At 42.9% G+C, this 18808-nt stretch overlaps 1 protein-coding gene across 6 annotated transcripts in view; it reads right to left on the minus strand.

Annotated features, from left to right (window-relative positions):
* The window catches only part of LOC124550901 (F-box/LRR-repeat protein 17-like), a 78440-nt gene that overhangs the window by 22395 nt on the left and 37237 nt on the right, over positions 1–18808 (minus strand). For all 6 annotated transcript variants that reach the window (XM_047125680.1, XM_047125682.1, XM_047125681.1 and 3 more), the window contains exon 5: positions 10890–11078. In XM_047125680.1, the coding sequence (XP_046981636.1) occupies positions 10890–11078 (189 nt within the window). The remainder of the gene's footprint in view (positions 1–10889; positions 11079–18808) is intronic.

Genomic DNA, 18808 nt, shown 5'->3' on the forward strand with positions numbered 1-18808 from the left:
GCCAGTTTTCTCTCTCCATTATATAGTATGTGCAACACTGTAACAGAAATCCTATGAATTCCAGTGGCAGATGTTACAGGAGCCATTCTGCTCTGTGCAGAAGCTTACTGTTAATATTTTGAGAAAATTTGTTCCATGAAGTGAAAAGCTAGATACTGCTTCCTCCTCACACGCAGCTTGTAAAATAATTGTGACTGGAAAATAAAGAGAATTTAGACCTCGCATGAGGTATTATATTACATGCCCTGTGCACCGTTTGCAAGCAGAACAGGTATGAGGTGAAATGACAGTTCCCTCCACCACACACTGTAATGTGCCTCATGGGGAATACTTGGAGGTGTACAACTACATCGTAAGTTTATGTATGTTGATAGGCCTGTGGCTCCTGGTACGTAACATGGTAAAACATTCTTTTTTTGTGCTGGTAAGGAATTCCTACACTGATACAAGGAATTCCTACCGCAATACACTGTTGTTTATTGCCAGTGTACCTTGTTAGACACTAATTAAAATTTTATGACATGAAATGACTTCTTTTCCAGTATATATGAAACACTCATACTCAGTCATATGAAACTCATTTATTCATTTGTCGTGTTCTGCAGTCCTCAATAAGGAGCGGAGCTTCCTGGAACAGGAGGGCCAGAAAACAAAGAAATTAAGATTTAACTAATTCAAATTTTACAAGCAGTAGGTGTATTTTCTATGGAAAGGATGAGAATCCAGCTGAGCCGTGATGCTATAGGAAGTGTTGAAAATCAAGTTAGTTAGTTTCATGTTCCACAATTCAACTGCAACATAAACTGTAAAGTGGAATGAGTCATTTTTCGTTCATGTTGCAAGATAGCTTGTAAATATGGCTCATCCTGAACATTTATAACTGTACTTACAATCACTTTTAAATATACATCTATGAGTTAGTAATTCCTGCCCACCACCTTTTACACATCATAATAACAATATTTTTTTTATGAAACAGAAGTAGTTTTCAATGAGAAACTTTATTTTGTTTTCAAATTTTTCTTTTTGTCAGTCAGACATTTTATAACACTGGGTCAGTTATCAAAAATTTTAGTTGTAGCATTGGGCATTTCTTTTTGTGCTGAAGACAACCTTAATGTGGAGTAATGAATTTCATTTTTCCTTCTGTCGTTTTGAGTAGTGCTGGATTTTTCAAAACAAACTGCGTGAGGGAATAAATATACTGTGAAGCACTAGTCAGAATGCCCAACTCCTTAAACAGATGTCTACAAGACGATCATGCGTGAGCACCACGTATTATTCTCATAGTATGTTTTTCAGTAATGAAGACTTCCTTTTCTTATAGATGAATTACCCCACAACATTATTCCATATTAAATTCTTGAATGAAAATATGCAAAATATATCCACTTACAGATCTGTCTCTCCCCAAGATTTGTGATGGTTCTAAGTGCAAATGTGGCTGATTTAAGTGGTTTCAGGAGTTCCAAAATGTGCTTTTATCAATTTAAATTTTTATCAACATGGATACCTACAAATTTTGAACCGTCCAATCTATTTATTATTCCCCTTATTATGTTACACTTACCGTTGGTGTAGCAACCCCAAGATGTGCAAAACTGAATAAATTTTTTTAATTCAAGGTGATACCATCACAGAAAACCACTCAGTGATACTTTTAAGAACCTTGTTTACCATTCTTCTGGTGCTATATGTATGCTTGGAGTGATTACAACACTACAATCAATAGCAGAAATAACTATATGTTTACCATTCTTTTGGTGCTATATGTATGCTTGGAGTGATTACAACACTAGAGTCATTAGCAGAAATAACTATTTCTGTTTGATGTACATTAGACGGAAGATCACTTACACATATGAGGAATAATAGCAGACCTAACATTGAGCCTCGAGGACACCCATATGCGATTCTCCCCAATCAGAACAATGTCCCCAGACTAAAATGGTTGATTCTTTTGGTTAGATCTGACATTATCCATTGCTTGGCTATACCATCAATTAAATAAAAGTTCTGTTTATCTAAGACAGTACTGTAATTCACAAACTCGAATGCCTTATTTTGGTTGTACTAAATACCAACTGGCACTGTTCTCTTATTTAACATTTGTAAATTTTGCTGAGTGAACATGTAAATGGCATTCTCAGTAGAGTAACTCTTTTGAAATCCAAACTGTGATTTACTGAAGATATTATTGGAGCTTACATGAGAGATTATTCTATAATAAATCAACTTGTCAAAAAGTTTAGAAAATGTCAGTACTGAAACTGCTCAATTATTATTGATGTTATCTCTTATCGTCTTTGAAATATGCCGTTGTTAAACCCCTCTTTAAGACTCTCTCTCTGGAAATTCTTGAGCTAGTGATGGATAACATATTTCAGAGAAGGCAGAGCTTATTGTATGTGATTAAATCATTAGTACGCTACTGAAAACACCATCAAAACCAGATGAGCTTTTATTTTTGAGGGAATACACAATTTTCTTAATTTCAGAAGTTGGTGATACATTTATATAATTGAATTTTATGTGAGTTGCTTTCTCAACATAGTGTTGTGATTTTTCCCTGTAATTGTTTGTCGTACACTCAACATTTAAGTAAACTGATATGACAAGACATTAGGAAGTTCTTCACAGAATTGGTGGGGGATGGAATGTGCCAAAGCCACAGAAAGAAGAAGGAATAAAGTGACAGTATGTGTGTCGATACATCAGGGAACATACCCACATATTATAAACTCGTGCCACTGAACACAGTTCTTTTTTCTTGCAGGGTCCAATTATACTCCTCAAGCCACTTTACATTGTATGGCAGAGGTATCTCTGCCACCAATCTCTCTTCCCCCCTTCCTGTTCCACGCACAAACTGCAAAAAATGAATGTTGCTGAATCTCCATATAAAGGCTCATTTCTCTGATCTTCTCCTTGTGTGCATTTCACAAGACATTGGTATGTTTTTAATTTTCTTTCCAATTGGTAGGAATTCCCAATTTATTGGTTTACTTTAGATAGAAACTTCTCAAATATCTTGACAACAACAACTAAAAGCGTACAGGAGTAAATGTATTGGGAACTGAATGTAAGAATTTCCAGATCCTTAGAAACTCTTCTACAAGTTGCTCAATTATCTACTTTACACAATATCCATACTGATTACTTCTGTTGAACAAACAATTACTTCACTTTATGTGAACCGCTATAGAAGATAGGGAGTGAAACCATGCAAAACAAACCAACACTCTTGTCTTTAGGTCAACATACAGAAGTGACTTCTAAGGGCAAAACACACTGAACTGAGTTTCTTGCTTATTTTATCTGTGTGTCGACTCCATCCTGACTTGTTAAGCAGCTCCACACAAAGGAATTTCCACAGTGTGTTTCATTTAGAGTACAGTCATTAATGATTTCTCACAGTTCAAACATGCCTTTTGACTTGTCTGAAACTGAATAATATTAGTATTTCTGAGATAAAGAAGGGAAGAATGAAGACTAGGGTTTAAATGAAATGACACTATTTCCGAGTCTTTACTGGCCTCAGAAAAATATGATTTTATGTATGTAGACTGAAGCAGCAAGTGACAATTTGTACTGAGGCTGGGAGTCAAACCCAGGTCTTCTTACTATACAGGCGCATTGGCCAATAAACCCTTCTGGCACAGTGGTTCACACAACTGCACAGATTAGCCTGGCATGCCTCCCCCCCCCCCCTCTCCCCCCTCCTCGATCTAACTGCTCATTGCTGCCCCAGTCTGACACAACTGCTTAGTAAGCAGGAGATCCAGGTTTGATTCCCAGCCTTGATACATATTTTCACTCGCTGCTTCAGTATATATACACAAAAAAATCGTACCTGTACAAGACTAGCGAAGTCTCTGAAACTGTGCCATGTCATTTGCATTAGTACTTGCACTTGCATTTCAGGCAGGATCCTCCATTTACGTTTGATGCTGAGGTGGTATTCCAAAACACGGAGCCTCAGTAATTCTGTAGTTCTGTTCACTTTTAAGGGGGGAATTAAAACTAGTATGGAGCGGCAATGATAATTTGGATCGAGGAGAGGCGAGCCAGGGTAATCCGTGCAGTTGTGTGAACTGCTGTGTCAAGATGGCTTAGTGGCTAATGCATCTGCCTAGTAAGCAGGAGACTCGAGTTCAATTCCCACTCATGGTACAAATTTTCACTTGACGCTTCAGTTTGTATACATAAAACCAGGGTTTAATGTCCTGTTGACATTGATGTTATTAAAAACAGAACACAAGCTCAGATTGCTTCAAGGATGGGAAAAGAAGTAGACCATGCCCATTCAAAGGAACCCTCTCAGGATTTGCCGGGAGCGATTTAAGAAAATTGCGGAAAACCTAAATCTGGATAGCCAGAAACAGATTTGAACTACAGTCCTCTCCTGTATGTGAGCCCAGTGTGCTGACTAACCCTGTTGTGAGAGATAAGGATTTAAACTGTTAGGGGCAAAGCACTCTCAGGCTCATACTGCTATCTTCTGAGCTAGTCTGGTAACAGTTTGATTAGATTAGCTCAGTTGTGCCACTGGCAAACATTAAAGCTTTGGAACATACCAACAGACATTGTTAGGAAACAAAAATTGAAATTCATATGGAAAAATGCAGCCATATTTGGATCCTGTAGGATAAGCTACATTATCTACTTTGGCTAGGGCTATTTCTAATCACAGATGATAGGAAACTTTTTGTTTAGATTAACTTCCCACCAGGTCCTAACCCAATCTGTACGGTGGGTCCAATATTGCCACTACATGAGACACAGTCCAGCCATGGCGAGTGAACAGTCGACAGCTGATACTCTTGACATCGCCGTAGCGCCATAAGCTCCACTGGTAACTTTTCACGAAACATCCCTACGATTCACACTATCCTTGTTAGCCACACCTCAACTGTGAGAAAACAAACTCCTTTTACCAGGAAAGTGTCTCTCCTGTACACCAAGCTTGAACATCGTGCTTCGAAGGGCTCTAGGGAACAGCTGAACAATGGGAAGAGAAATTTTTTTGTTGTGGACTGAAACAGGCAGGTTTGAAAAAGCATTAAAATGTTTATTACATCACAACACATTACTGTACAGTAGTTATATTTTATGGATCTTGTACAGAGGCAGCTCTGGGGTGTGAAAAGTACTCAAACATGTACATTTTACTTACGTGTGTTATAATCACTTAAGTCGTTACCACAAAACATTATTGTATTACAGTGCTAATTTTGATTATAAAGTAACCTAACCCTCAATTTTAAGTGTTTCTGTGAAGATATTTGCAATGCAGTAGGAGGGGTTACCCAACAGAATGTTCTTTACTTCAGTCTGAAACTCCAGCAAGTTGTTGAATACGTGTGCTGCCACCAACCTGACTACTTCCTGCACTAATCTAAATCTAGAGATCATTTTTAGTCCTGATGGCAAATTCTTTTTTTCCCCCTCTTTTTGTGAGAAAAGACAGGTATTAGCAATGACTAAGGACATTAAAAATGTATCTATTTGTGAAATAGCTTTCAAATACTAAGTTCTATGAAAAGAATCTCAGCAAGATGTCCTAGAACAAACACCTGTTATAATTATTGCAACACAATTCTGTTTTCTGGAACTACTATCCCCTTAAGTTGAACCTAGCCCCTCTGCCCAAAAGAAAGGTTCCAGAACTCACTGGTGAACATAACTACATAAATACATTTCTTTATTTTTAAATCATCTATAGCAGTTATCACACATATGCTAACATATGCTGAACAAAAGGTGCTTCAGTAATTCCAGGCAGTGGGTTTTCCAACTCGGACTTTGATCTGTCTGTAGTGCCAAAACTTTAACATTTTTGCTACTTGCACGTATTTGTTTGAAAGGACTATTATACGGTGTCCAAAATTAAAGCAAAAACCCCTGTTTCTCTATTCTGTGTCTAATTCACGATGTAATCATACAAACTGTCAAGAGACATCTGTACGATCGTGTTGTGTACAGAATATGGCATTCCACCAACAATGAGGCCAGGGCACTTATCGAGCAGGATAGTGTTCTCCAGGTAGTCCCTCATCCACATATGCTGTGTGCACAGTCAAAGACGGTGCACTGCGGCACAGAGAAGACGCCTACCTGACTCTCTGCGGTGGAGAGCCATAGGAAGAATGGAAGCAGGACAGTGGAAAAGGCTTAATGTGAATTGTTCCGTTATTTCTCAAGTGTGGAAACAGTTTAGAGAGACTGAAACCGTATCCCGAACACCAGGTCAGGGGCTACCATTTGTGACATCAGAAAGAGAGGATTGTTATTTGGCTTAGTGCTGCACAGCAACTGACATCTGACCCCACAGCATCCACTGGATGTGTCGTATCGAGGCCGACGGTGCACAGAAGGCTTCGGCAGAGTGGCCTCTACTGCCGGAGACCAGTCGTACGTGTACCTCACAGATGGGAACGTATAGAGTGCAGTTGTCAGCATGCCACCTGAACAGTCGAACAGTGGGCCGATGTTTTTTCCACAGACAAGTCCCGATTTCGTCTGGAGAGTGAGTCTCAATGGATTCGCATCTGGAGGGAATGTGGAACTCAATTTCGGGTCCGAAACACTGTGAAATGAGACTGATATCGCGGAGGATCACTAATGGTGTGGGCAGGGATTATGTTAGCCACACTAACACCTCTTCATGAAATTATACGCGTGAATTGGCAAGATTTAACTGCCGTCAGGTATTGTCACGAGATCTCAAGACCTCACGTACGGTTGTTGTGAGGTGCTGTGGGCCCGGACTTCATACTGACAGACGATAACGCTCAACGTCATAGATCGTGGGTGGTTGTTCTCTTGGAAAAAGAAGATATTGCACCCATGGCGTGACCTGCTTGCTCTCCCGATTTGAATCTCACAGATCATGTCTGGGATGCATGGTGAGAGGGGTTGCATCACGTAAACTTTCACTGACCACTCTCCGATACTTGCATGCATTACTACTTCGACACGAGATCGATGACATCATTTGCAGCTTGGCCCGTTGTCATCATGCCTGCATTGGTGCCAGTGGTAGTCACACCCTGTACTGAGAACATTAATCAGTTGTCAAAATGTGTATGCAGATCCGTTAAGTTGGAAAAAGTGAATAACATTTTTATCTATTCTTATCTGTGTTGCAGTTGTTTACATTCTGTATTTTTTACCTTGTGTCTACTTTACCATAACATGTTTATACTGTTTTGTGGCAAAATAAATGCAGCATTGCAAAATTTCCATCTGTTGCTTTCATTTTGGACACAGCGTGTTATAGTTTTCGGAGTATCACTGCACTGTATTGAAGTTTGACATGACATTTTTAGGATGGCACCTCCCACTCCCAAGCTTCTATGAAGATGAAAGATGTTTGTGACATTTAGCAGTGGGTGTTGGAATATTACACGATGGGATATACAGATATGTGCAGATAGGAGAAAATCCAGGTGAACACATTCCTCAGGCTATGTATGTGCTGCTCATGGTGAGTAACATTGCTGCAGAGTAGGTTGGTGGTCTGAACACTGGGGGCAAACAGAGAGTAAATGTTCAATCCCATGATTGCCCACAGCAAGCAGACGTGGCAATGAGCCATCATCTTCGTCCTTGATGCCCCCCTCCCCTCGTGGCCACAGTGCAGGATGCGCAGGTTGTTCTGCTGGAAGGACGTCCAAATCACTGCCCGCGGCACTGTGTCTTCTGTTGTCAACAAGAGGCAGTCTGTGGCATAGAAGAAAATAACTACAGACAGGGTCTGAGGCTCGAGCCAGAGGCCACCCGGTCACCCACCCTCTATGGATATGTTGCCTCACCTGGCAGAGAATGAGATCTGAGCTGACTGCATGAGCTCATAATAGGGAACCCGTCTATGGTCTGCTGAGCTTCTTTGTTAAGGTAAAAGTGGAGGATTTCTTCCCAGTCAAAGCTGGGGTCAGGTCCCATTGGGAAACATGAGAGTCCATCTGGGTTGGACTGCTGAGCCATCAGGCAAAACAGAATCTCACACTGGTAACAGCTGAGGAACTGGCCTGCTGTTGAAACCTGTGTGCCATCTTGACTGGCAGATGCACCGTGCAGCTAAAGAGAGAGACTAAGGACGTGTGATCCGTGACCAGGTGAAACTTCACACCATGTAGAAACACATGAATCATTCTGATTGAGTAAATAGTGGCAAGGGCTTCCTGTTCAATCTGAGAAGTGTCTGAGACAAGTAGTATTGGCTGATAGGAATTGTTGGGATTCCAAAGGACCAGTGTAGCCCACTAGCCTTACCGAGATGCATCTGTAGCCACAACAAACTGTCAGCCCAGCTGAAATGTGGCCAAGCACAAGTCCAAATGATGACTGTCTTTCAAACTGTTGAGTGCTTGTTCACATGCTGGCATCCAAAGAATCAATGTGCCATTTTTGGACAACTGCTTTAGAGGATATGCCATAATAGGTGCCTGTGTAATGAATTTGTGGTAATAAGCAACATTGCGTAAAACTGCGTGTAGCTCCTCGATATAAGCAGGTTGAGGGAGGGCCTTTATAACCTCGACGTGACTGTCAGTTGGACCTCCCGAAAGCAAATGATGCATCATAGGTATTCAATAGATCGCTGAAAGAAATGTGATTTATTCAGTTTGCACTCGAGACCCACATCACGCCGTGTCTGAAACAGAAGCCAAAGGTTCCGTAAGTGTTCCTTGGTGATGGGACTCACGACTACAATTTCAGCTAGATAGTCTATACAAAAAGAGACCTGTTCTGTCAGTTGGTCCAAATAAAGTTGAAAAAAGGCCATAGCACTCAAGATCCCAAAAATAATCCGCTGTACTTGTAGAGACCAAAGGGCCTGTTGACTCCAAGCAACTGCAGGAACTCCTCACTTAGTGGTAGTTGGAAATATGCCTCTGACACATCAAATATGGAAAAATACTGTCCCCCACCAGTTTTTCAATGAGTTCTTATGGACACAGGACGAGGTACGTGTTGACCATAAAGTGTGCATTAATTGTCCTCTCGAAACTGCTGCAAAGACACAGCTTGCCGGGGGATTTGCAGCATCTCAGTCACACCTTCAAGGGGAGAGGACTGCGGTAACACTAAGTCAACTCTCATAACGTACCTCAGTGACTGCTACTGTCACTATTCAACTCACCTGCTCCAGTGCTCAGCAGCACGATCAAACATTGGACGCATAGGGGACAGTACGTGCAGCCGATAGATGGTGCCACCTTGAGATGCTTACGAGCAATGAGCAATCAATCCCATATAATCCCAGAACGGAGTGCACACAACTTCATTCTGTTATCTTGTGTGCTCATGTTAACTTGACTCAAGTCTTGGGGCTCTTTGCATCATATCAGATTTGTCATGGCATTACACTTGGACTGTGAATGGAACTTCTAAACTTGTTTCTCATTAAAGTGATTTACACTTTAGGCATGTACTTACTTGGGTGTGCAGTTGCTATAGACAGGGGCACTGTCATGCTGAGAAAAACAGTCACTTGCTGACAAACATCAGACATTTCTACTGCACACTTTTGTCCTCTCCTAATGTCTAAACAGGAAACTTTATTATGGTCTGACCTGGTGGAATAAACTCTGATTTCACTATTCTCCTCACACAAAAAACAAAAACAAACCACCACTACCTCAATGTGTGACTTAACTTCACATGTCCACTTGGGGAGGCAGCACTGACATCTTCCATCTGTTTAATTGTCATTTAGGTTGCATGTCATTACCCTAGTACTGAGAAACACTAATAATAACTATTTTAGAAAAAAAATCTGTGACAGTCTGGTGACATTCTGTTGAAACATAGCACGCTTCCAGTCGACACTCATTTTGCTGGACTGTACAATGTAGAAACTGCCAGATGTCTAGAATGAGGTGTGCCATCAATCAACATTTCACCAAATTAGAAATGAGCAAAGCACTGGTACGTTCAAGTTTTCCACACAGCATCAACTCTGCAAACTTTTACAACTCCACGAGAGCTTTAGAAGCATTTTTCCCAGAGTGGGAAGCAAAATTTCACAGCTGGTGCTTTTCACTTGTACTCATCTTTCCACTGTAAGAAATGAGAGAATGAACCAAATGCAGCAAAAAAACTCACTACAGGGAGAGAAAAATTTGCAGACCATTCATATATATATCTCTCTCTCTCTCTCTCTCTCTCTCTCTCTCTCTCTCTCTCTCTCTCTCTCTCTGTGTGTGTGTGTGTGTGTGTGTGTGTGTGCGCGTGTGTGCGCGCGCGCGCGGAGGGGGGGGGGGAGGGGGGAGGGGGGAGGGAGGAGGGAGGAGGGAGGAGGGAGCAAAGAGCAGGGAGCGAACTGCATGCTGCAGATGCTCCACACAGTGCAGCATTGAACTTTTGGGTAGTCCCATGCACAGCCATTCGAACAGCCCCTACAAACTAATACAATAAGAAGCAAATTTTATAACTAGACTAGTCACTCCAACGATGACAGGCTTTTTACAGAAAAAAGAGCCTTCACAGGTGCGGACGACTATGGCAACGTGCCGAAGATCCAATTACTGATGTACCCTAGTACAGAGTACAAGTTGTTGTGAGTGGCACATAACTTTAGTCCCACCATTTGTCCTGGTCTCTCACAGAGGTATTTTCACCAAAGCGAATGCTGCAGCTCTTTCTTTCCCTTGGCCTCAATCTCTGAGTCCACAATCTCCTAGATGGGACCACGTTAATGGGTAGTCAATTCTAGACATGCAGATAATTTGACCAACTGTATGATATGGCCCTATAGTGGTATACTAGCACTGTGCATGGCAGAACTAACAGATCTTTTTGTAATGGTCACTGTGTAATTGTGGGCATGGACGAGCTCCACTTTAAAAGAAAAGTATGGTATTTAATCTGGTGTAACTCACTCAAACACAGCAGGAACCAAGTGTCGGACTTCCCAAATAGTGGCACCGAAGTGGAGATGCCGCAGGTTGTGGAGTTTCCCCAGGGCGGTGAGAGTTTTTGTGGCCTCCTCGATGCTGATCTTGTGGTTGATTATCAGCTCGAGGTGTTCCAGCACGTCGACACACACAAGTAGCAGCGGAACTATACTCCTGCGGAGAAGAGCACAATATGGCTTTATGTGCTGATGAGGTGTACAGGTAAATCCTTCTACACAACTCAGTCAAATTCACAACTCTGTAACAGTCAAACGTGGGGAGTCAGTACACAATCGACATCTGAAAATTCCACAGAAATGTAGGAAGAGCTGAAGCAATGACTCAACTATTGGAGAAAAGCAAATATACATTATAGTGTTTACAGATTTCAAGTAATTTTGAAACAATTCCATCTGGAATAGACAGTCTGACATTCTTAAGGCAGCAGGGATTAAACATAAGAAGCGAAACACGATCTACAATTTGTACAGTAATTGCTGCATGGTTAATATATAATGTGGCTCCTTTCAATATAACCGCACCTTTTACAGGGTAAGAAAAGCCAGTGACTAGCTATGGTAGGAGGTCACAGGTAGTCTTTGGGACAGTACTGCACCTTGGTTGACTATGAGGGAAAGACTCATGGGGTGCAGGGTCGGTAGCAGGGTTGCGAGCAGGATGAACAAGGATATTCTGTAAGTTTGGTGGGCTGCAGAACACAGCTTTGGGTGATGCATGTAGGATATTCCTCATCTCAGAGCTGAACCCCTGGGGAGGATGGATTGAGCTCTTCAAAGCCAAGGAGACGCTGGGTGATCAGAGAAGTGCTGGTCAGTGGTCAGTTAACACATTTACTGGTGTCACTAGAGGAGGCTGCTGTGGATATCTGATTGTGGATGAACTGGATAGAATAGTCTGTCAATAAAACCTCTGGTATGCTTATCAGTACCTCTCCAGGAGAGACTGTTTAAAGCAGTACTATTCGTGTGGGTCGAGAGGTTTGCATGTTCGTGTGACACTAAGAGCTAAGCGGTAGCATAGCTACTGGGAGGGTCTCCCGAGCCGGACAGGTCTCGATCGAAGAACCAGATGAAGTGTATCTCAGAATGCTCTATTTTCCCATTCCTTGTCCTTCACCTTTTCACATTTTTCAGAGTGAGGAAATGAACCTTGACAGCTGCAGAGAAAGCTTTGAAATTCTGCAGGAAGAGATGGCAAATGCAGTCGTCAACAAGTAAATCAGGAGCAACAAGATTTGGGTTGGAGATGAATGTATTAAGGCATTGCGAAGAGAAGAGAAGCCGAGAAAGGCTTGCTACAAGTCGCACATATTGCTCGAGGCAAAGCACAGTTCAAAGAAATATCGAGAAATAACTGAGCAATCCTGATGAGAGCAAAGAGAATGTGCATCAAAGGAATGAGGAGGCTCAACAAGATTTCTTGGAGAAAGAGGTGCAAAAGATGTGCTGTAAAGTCACGTTCTTCAAGAACAGATACCAGAGTTGCCAAAAATTCATCAAGGACAATAACAGGACCACATTCACCAATTAGTTCAATACTGCTGTGAGATGGAAACAATACTTCAGGGAGCTCCTCAACTGTGTTGATCCTAAAGATGTGCTTGAATTTCAACATCCTGACATTGTAGATTTAAATTGCTGGGGAAATTAAGATCACCCACATTGGAGGAAATGAATATTTAGATAATGAAACTGAAGGAGAATTAAAGTCCAGGAGAAGATTGAGTCCAGGCAGATGTCATTCAAGCTGACGGAGAGACACTCCAGAAGAAAATACAGTTAATCAAGAGGATCTGGATTTTGGAGGATATCCCAGAAGATTGGAAGACAACAGTCGTCTGCTCTGTATACAAGAAAGATGAGAAAAAGGATTGCAGCTACTACAGAGGGTGCCTCTCGTAAGATCTTGTCTAACTGTATACTGGATAGAATCCAGCTATTTGCAGAAGCAGTGACTGGTGAGTATCAGAGGGGTTTCAGAAAGGGCTGTTCATACGTCAACATCTATGTGCTGCAACGGCTTACCGAAAACACGTGGGAATGTGGCAAAGACCTACATGTGCTATTCAGGGATTTTACAAACGGATATACTGCATCCACTGAGAGAGACTTATGAGTTGCCTAACCAAATTTTCAATGCCCAAGAAACTCATCAGCCTAGTTCGAGCCTGTCTCACTGATTCCAATGGGAAAATGAAGCTTGTGAAACAAGTCAAGGAGAGCTTTTACATAAAAGGAGAACTTTTACATAAAAACAGAGTTCAGACAAAAAAATGGTGTGTCACCGACATTGTTCGACCTGGTGTTCAAAAAAATAATAGGGAAGCTTTCCATAAAAAATTGAAGTGACAGAGGTAGATGTTGAGAAAATCACATACCTCCATCTGTCAATGTTGCAGCCCTGTCATCTAGACCCAAGGGAGAACTGATGCGGTTGATCGACAGGGTGGAGGTGGAAGTGAGTAGAATAGATCTCCTTGTGAATAAATTGAAGACAGAGTATCCAGTGATAAGCTCGACCCATGCCTGTTTGAGAGACCCACTCCAACCTCTGATAGCCAGAACCTGATCATACAAATGGGATCATAATTTTAAATGTCTGGGGGCAATCTTTACGAATGACACATCGTGTAAGGCAGAAATCAGAGGTCTGTAGAGTTGTGAAACTTGGAATATGCAGAAAAATCTTCTCATTTTCCAGTAAAAAGTCTTACGAGAGCTCTATGGTCTGGCAGAAGATAAGATCATTGGAGAATGGAAGATCCAACATAATTGTGAGGTGGCTGAAATCTGTAACAGACCAAACATTGCAGACCTGATGAGAAGCAAGCAGCTAGAATTGGCAGGACATATCACTCAGATGGGTAAATATGGAAGGCCTTTGAAATCCGTGGATTTTACTTCATGTGGAAGAAAACCACTAGAAAGACCAAAGAAAAGGTGGAGAAATGGAATGTACAAGAACTTGCTGCAGATCACAGAAGGTGACTGGTGACAGAAGGCACAAAACAGATTCCAATGGAAGAAGAGACTCGTAGCCGTGCATGATCCTCTGGACCTGATCGCGTAAAGTATGTAAGGTAATCTTTACATTTAGCGAACTCCTGTTTTCCTTTGCAGATGCAGTAAGACTGTAAGGAAGACACTTTTTGAGATGGAATGGCTGACAGTTTACAAAGTGGAGATAGTTGGTGATCGGTCCACTCGATATGAACGAAGAGGTTGAGATTTACATATAAGAAAAGACTTGGTAAGCTGAGAAGGACCAGGTGAAGTGGATTTCAGAGCAGATGTAGAGGAAGTGGAGATACAAGCAAGGATTTTCCCGTCACGAGCCCAAGTCGTGAAACTATTATCAATGAATCTGAACCTGACAATGCATTGTAAGTGTTGATTGGGTAGGAAGGAATCAAAATGTTGTAAGACACTTAAAGAATCATCCGATTTAAATGTTGGCAGGATATCAGTGGGCTCAAGCGAAAATTATTCTTTCACTATCCAGGAACACAGCGCAGCGATACTGGTGCACTGTACATCCCATTATAATTAATCTAAAAGAATATTGAAGAATGCTAAAAAAATCCACTATTTTGGTAATGACTGTGAGGGACCATTAAACAAATTAATTTTAAAAAGACACGAGAAGAACAGCTGAAAGATAGCACAAAGACCCTACAACATCAAATACTATCTTCATCAAGTTAGCTTCATCTTCATCAAGTTAGCTTCAGTTTTAACACGTTATCATCACCGAAGTTCAGTTTCATTTTATTTTGGAAGAGAATTGGGCAAATTCTTCTTGTGCAGAATGGTCCTCAGAATTCAGACACATCCTGAAGGCAGAAGTTTCCATAACTTTAAACCATTTGAGAGTTTTTAGCGAACCTGCAAGCAAGGAGGAGGAGTAGTGTTGTGATGTCTCAAGACCACCTTGTAATATAACTCAAAGAATAAATTAGCATCTTTTGTGTGAGAAGAAAATTTGATACCAGCAAGGTATGTAGCTTTTAAATATTTAGAACTGTGGATGTTTCGGCCAATCATAGAGCTAAATACAACACAACACGATGTCACTGCACAGTTTACGCATTCCTGAGGACCTTCGCCGTCATTCCATTAGCCCAAATGAGAGGTTCACATTCCTCGTGTGCTGCTTGTTGCTGAGCATCCTAAAACATCAGTGGGGAGAACTTACCTGTTTACAAAGTAGTATCTGTGCTCTGTTCGGAAAAAATGTATGTAGCACTGTTTAGGAAAAAATTACTGGTAATTGAACCTATTTCTAAGTTTAATCAATTAAATTTCCAGTTAGATCAAAAGTATATTATCCAGGCCTCTCAAATCTTCAATTATTAATTTTACATTCTAAAGGAAAAATTAATAACTATTATTTGTTACACGAACAAAAAATATAAAGGGACAAATAACAAAAGTTGAGGTTTCTTCCATTCCCACAGGGGTGGAAAGGAAGAAGCACACGAGATAAGAGAGACGCTCAAGACATAACAGACCCTGTAAGTGGGAAGGCAGGGGGCCTGGGTGAACCACCAAGCCCAGTTGAAGCCAATCCAGTCTGGATGAAGGGGGAATCAACACCTATAAGGTGGAAGGTCCCTCCCTTAAATAAAGCGATAAAAACCCCCATCACAAATAAAACATAAAACGAGATCCGCCGCCGAGGCATTGTCAGCCAACACAAGGGGTAGCGAGTCTGGAAAGCTTAAAGCCCGTTGAAGGGTGGCCAAGTTTGGGCAGTCCAATAAGATGTGAGGCACAGTCAACATTGATCCACAACGACAGATAGGCGGGTCCTCATGACGGAGGAGACAACCCTGAGTCCAAAAAAAAAAGTATGGCCAATGCAGAGCCAGCAGAGGACAACAGAGGTCTTACAAGAGGCCCATAAGGAGGACCGGCATTGAGTTGTAGAATCCTTAATTGCCCTGAGCTTGTTCGGTGAAGAAAGAGTGATCCATTCTGCACCCCAAAGGACCAAAACCTGACGTCGTAATGCCAAGCGAAGGTCTATTTCTGGAATGCCAATAGCAAGAGATGGCCAGGTAGTAGCTAATTTAGCGAGTTGACTGGCAAGTTGATTGCCAGGAATCCGAACATGGTCTGGGGTCCAAATTAAAACCACCAAGCATCCACGTTGAACGAGGAGACAAAGGGACCAATGGGTGACGAGGGAAGCACCGGCCAATAGCGTTCAAACTGCTCAATGAGTCACTACAGATAGTGAAGGGGAGTCCTGAGCAGCAGCAGATATGGTCCAGTACGTGCAAGATGGCTACCAATTGAGCAGTAAAAACACTACTGCCATCTGGCAAGGAATGAAGTTCCATGTGTCGCGCATAGGTGTAAGCAAAACCAGTGCAGCCAACAACCATGGAGCCATCAGTATAGATCACTTCTGAACCCTGAATTGCTGGAGCTCAGAAAAGAGCAACTGAATGCAGACAGCCATGGTAAGCCCACATCGTGGCCGCCACTGCAGCAGGGTGATCGTGTCTGGATAAAGGAGACCATAATTAGCGTGCTTTGGGGTGCAGCGAATGCGGAGCGCATAAGATATTGGACGTTGCTGGCGCCAAACTTGCAGTGGTGGAATCCCCGTCTCTGTGAGAAGGCTAAGTATGGGGCTACTCTGGAAGGCACCAGTCGCAAGTCGGACCCAACAGTGGTGGATGGGGTCTAGTATCTGCAGTGTCGAAGGCAACGCAGAACCACAGACAGGACTTTCATAGTCTAAACGAGACTGGACCAACGCTTGATACAATCTCAGGAGAACACAGCGGTCTGCACCCCATGTGGTATTGCACATACACATAAGAACATTGAGATGGGACCAGCACGTCCTCTTCAGCTGGCGAAGGTGAGGGAGCCATGTCAAATGGGCATCGAAGACCAGACCCAAGAAGCATGAGTGTCCACCACCGCGAGGTCCTGGCCATCGAGGAACAGTTCTGGATGGGGATGGACTGCACGGCGACAGCAGAAATACATGACACAAGTCTTGGCCCCCAAAAACTGAAAGCCATGGGAGAGAGCCCATGAGTGCGCCGGACAGATTACGCCCTGTAAATGGCGTTCTGCAGTGCCCATTACGGAGGAGGCGAGGTAGACACAAAAATCGTCAACATACAAAGAGGGGGACACTGTCAGCCCAACAGCTGTCAACAGACCATTAATGGCTACGAGAGAGAGGGACGCTCAGCACAGAACCCTGTGGAATGCCATTTTTTTGCCGATGGGGAGAGCTGTAGGAGGAGCCAACTTGGACCCGAAAAGAGTGACAAGAAAGGAAGTTACAGATAAAAATGGGCAGAGCACCACGGAAGCCCCATTCGTGATGGGTGGTGAGGATGTTGTGGCACCAGGTGGTGTCATCTTTATGCAAATCAAAGAAGACTACAAGGAGGTGTTGCTGATGGGCAAAAGCTGACCGAATAGCAAACTCCAGGTGGACCAAGTTATCCACCGTAGAGCAGCCACAGCTAAAACCACTTTGAGTCAATGACAAAAGATCGTGGGATTCAAGGATCCAAAACAGCTGCCGACTCACCATGCATTCAAGGAGCTTGCAGAGGGTGTTAGCAAGGCTAATTGGATGGTAGCTATCCAACTGAAGAGGCAACTTCCCTGGCTTCAATACGGTTACAACAATGCTTTCCTGTGACTGTGTAGGAAATACCCCCTCACCCCACAGATGGTTAAAGAGGGACAGTATAAAACGGTGGCCAGCCACTGGTAAGTGTTGGAGCATTTGGTTATGTATCCCATCCGATCCAGGAGCCATGCCTGGACAAAGGGCGAGGGCACTGGCAAATTCCCACTCACTCAATTGAGTATTATATGGCTCTGAGCAGTGAGAAACAAAAGACAAAGGCAGTCGTTCTGAACGCTCTTTCAGGAGAAGGATACTGAGTCGATGCCGAAGCTTGAGCAAAGTGCTGAGCGAAATTTTCTGCCACAAAGTCCGGATTGGTAAGGACAACACCATGCACAGAAATTCCTGTAACCCCAGTGGGAGGACAGTGGCCAAAAATTCGTCAGAGTTTCACCCAGACTTGTGAAGAGGGGGTGTGGGGACCTATGGCAGCTACATATCGTTCCCAGCAAATCTGTTTCTGAAATTTGATTAGGTAGTGGGCCCGGGCACGGAGTTGTTTAAAGACCAGAGCAGTAGAAGGGTGCCTCTTGAAGTGTTGAAGTGCACGGCAGTGGTCCTTCACAGCTGCAGCAATTTCCGGAGTCTATCAAGGGACCATCTTCCAGTGGGGGGAACCTGAAGAAGAAGGGATTGCTGAAACAGCTGCTGAAACGATGGAGGCAGTCAAAGTCTGAGTAGATTCATCAACACTGTCGTGTGGCAATACAGGGGGGATGGGAGCAGAGGAGAAAGCACGCCAATCAGCCTTAGATATGGCCTACCTGGGAGGGTGACAGAGCGAGAGACACTGAACGAAGGTCAAAACAATCGGATAATGGTCGCTGTCTCATAAGTAACCGTGGACGCCCCACTGAATGGAGGGAAGAAGGCCAGGACTGCAGACGGAGAGGTCAATGGTTGAGAAAGTGCCGTGCACCACACTAAAGTGTGTGGGAGCACCTGTGTTTAGTAAACAGAGGTCAAGCCCTGCCAGAACAGCTTCAACTGTCCTGCCCAGGGCAGTAGTCACGTGACTACCCCAAAAAGGGTTGTGGGCATTAAAGTCCCCTAATAACAGGAAGGGAGAATGGGATTGTTGAAGAAGGGTGGTGAGGGCATGGGATGTTGGCGGCCTGTCAGGTGAGAGGTAGAGATTACAGATTGTGATTGGAATGGCCAGATGGACCCTGGCAGCAATGGCTTCCAGAGTGGTGTGGAGGGGAACCCATTTA

This window comes from Schistocerca americana, chromosome 9 (genome assembly GCF_021461395.2).
Source record: "Schistocerca americana isolate TAMUIC-IGC-003095 chromosome 9, iqSchAmer2.1, whole genome shotgun sequence".
In the NCBI taxonomy this organism is placed as follows: domain Eukaryota; kingdom Metazoa; phylum Arthropoda; class Insecta; order Orthoptera; family Acrididae; genus Schistocerca; species Schistocerca americana.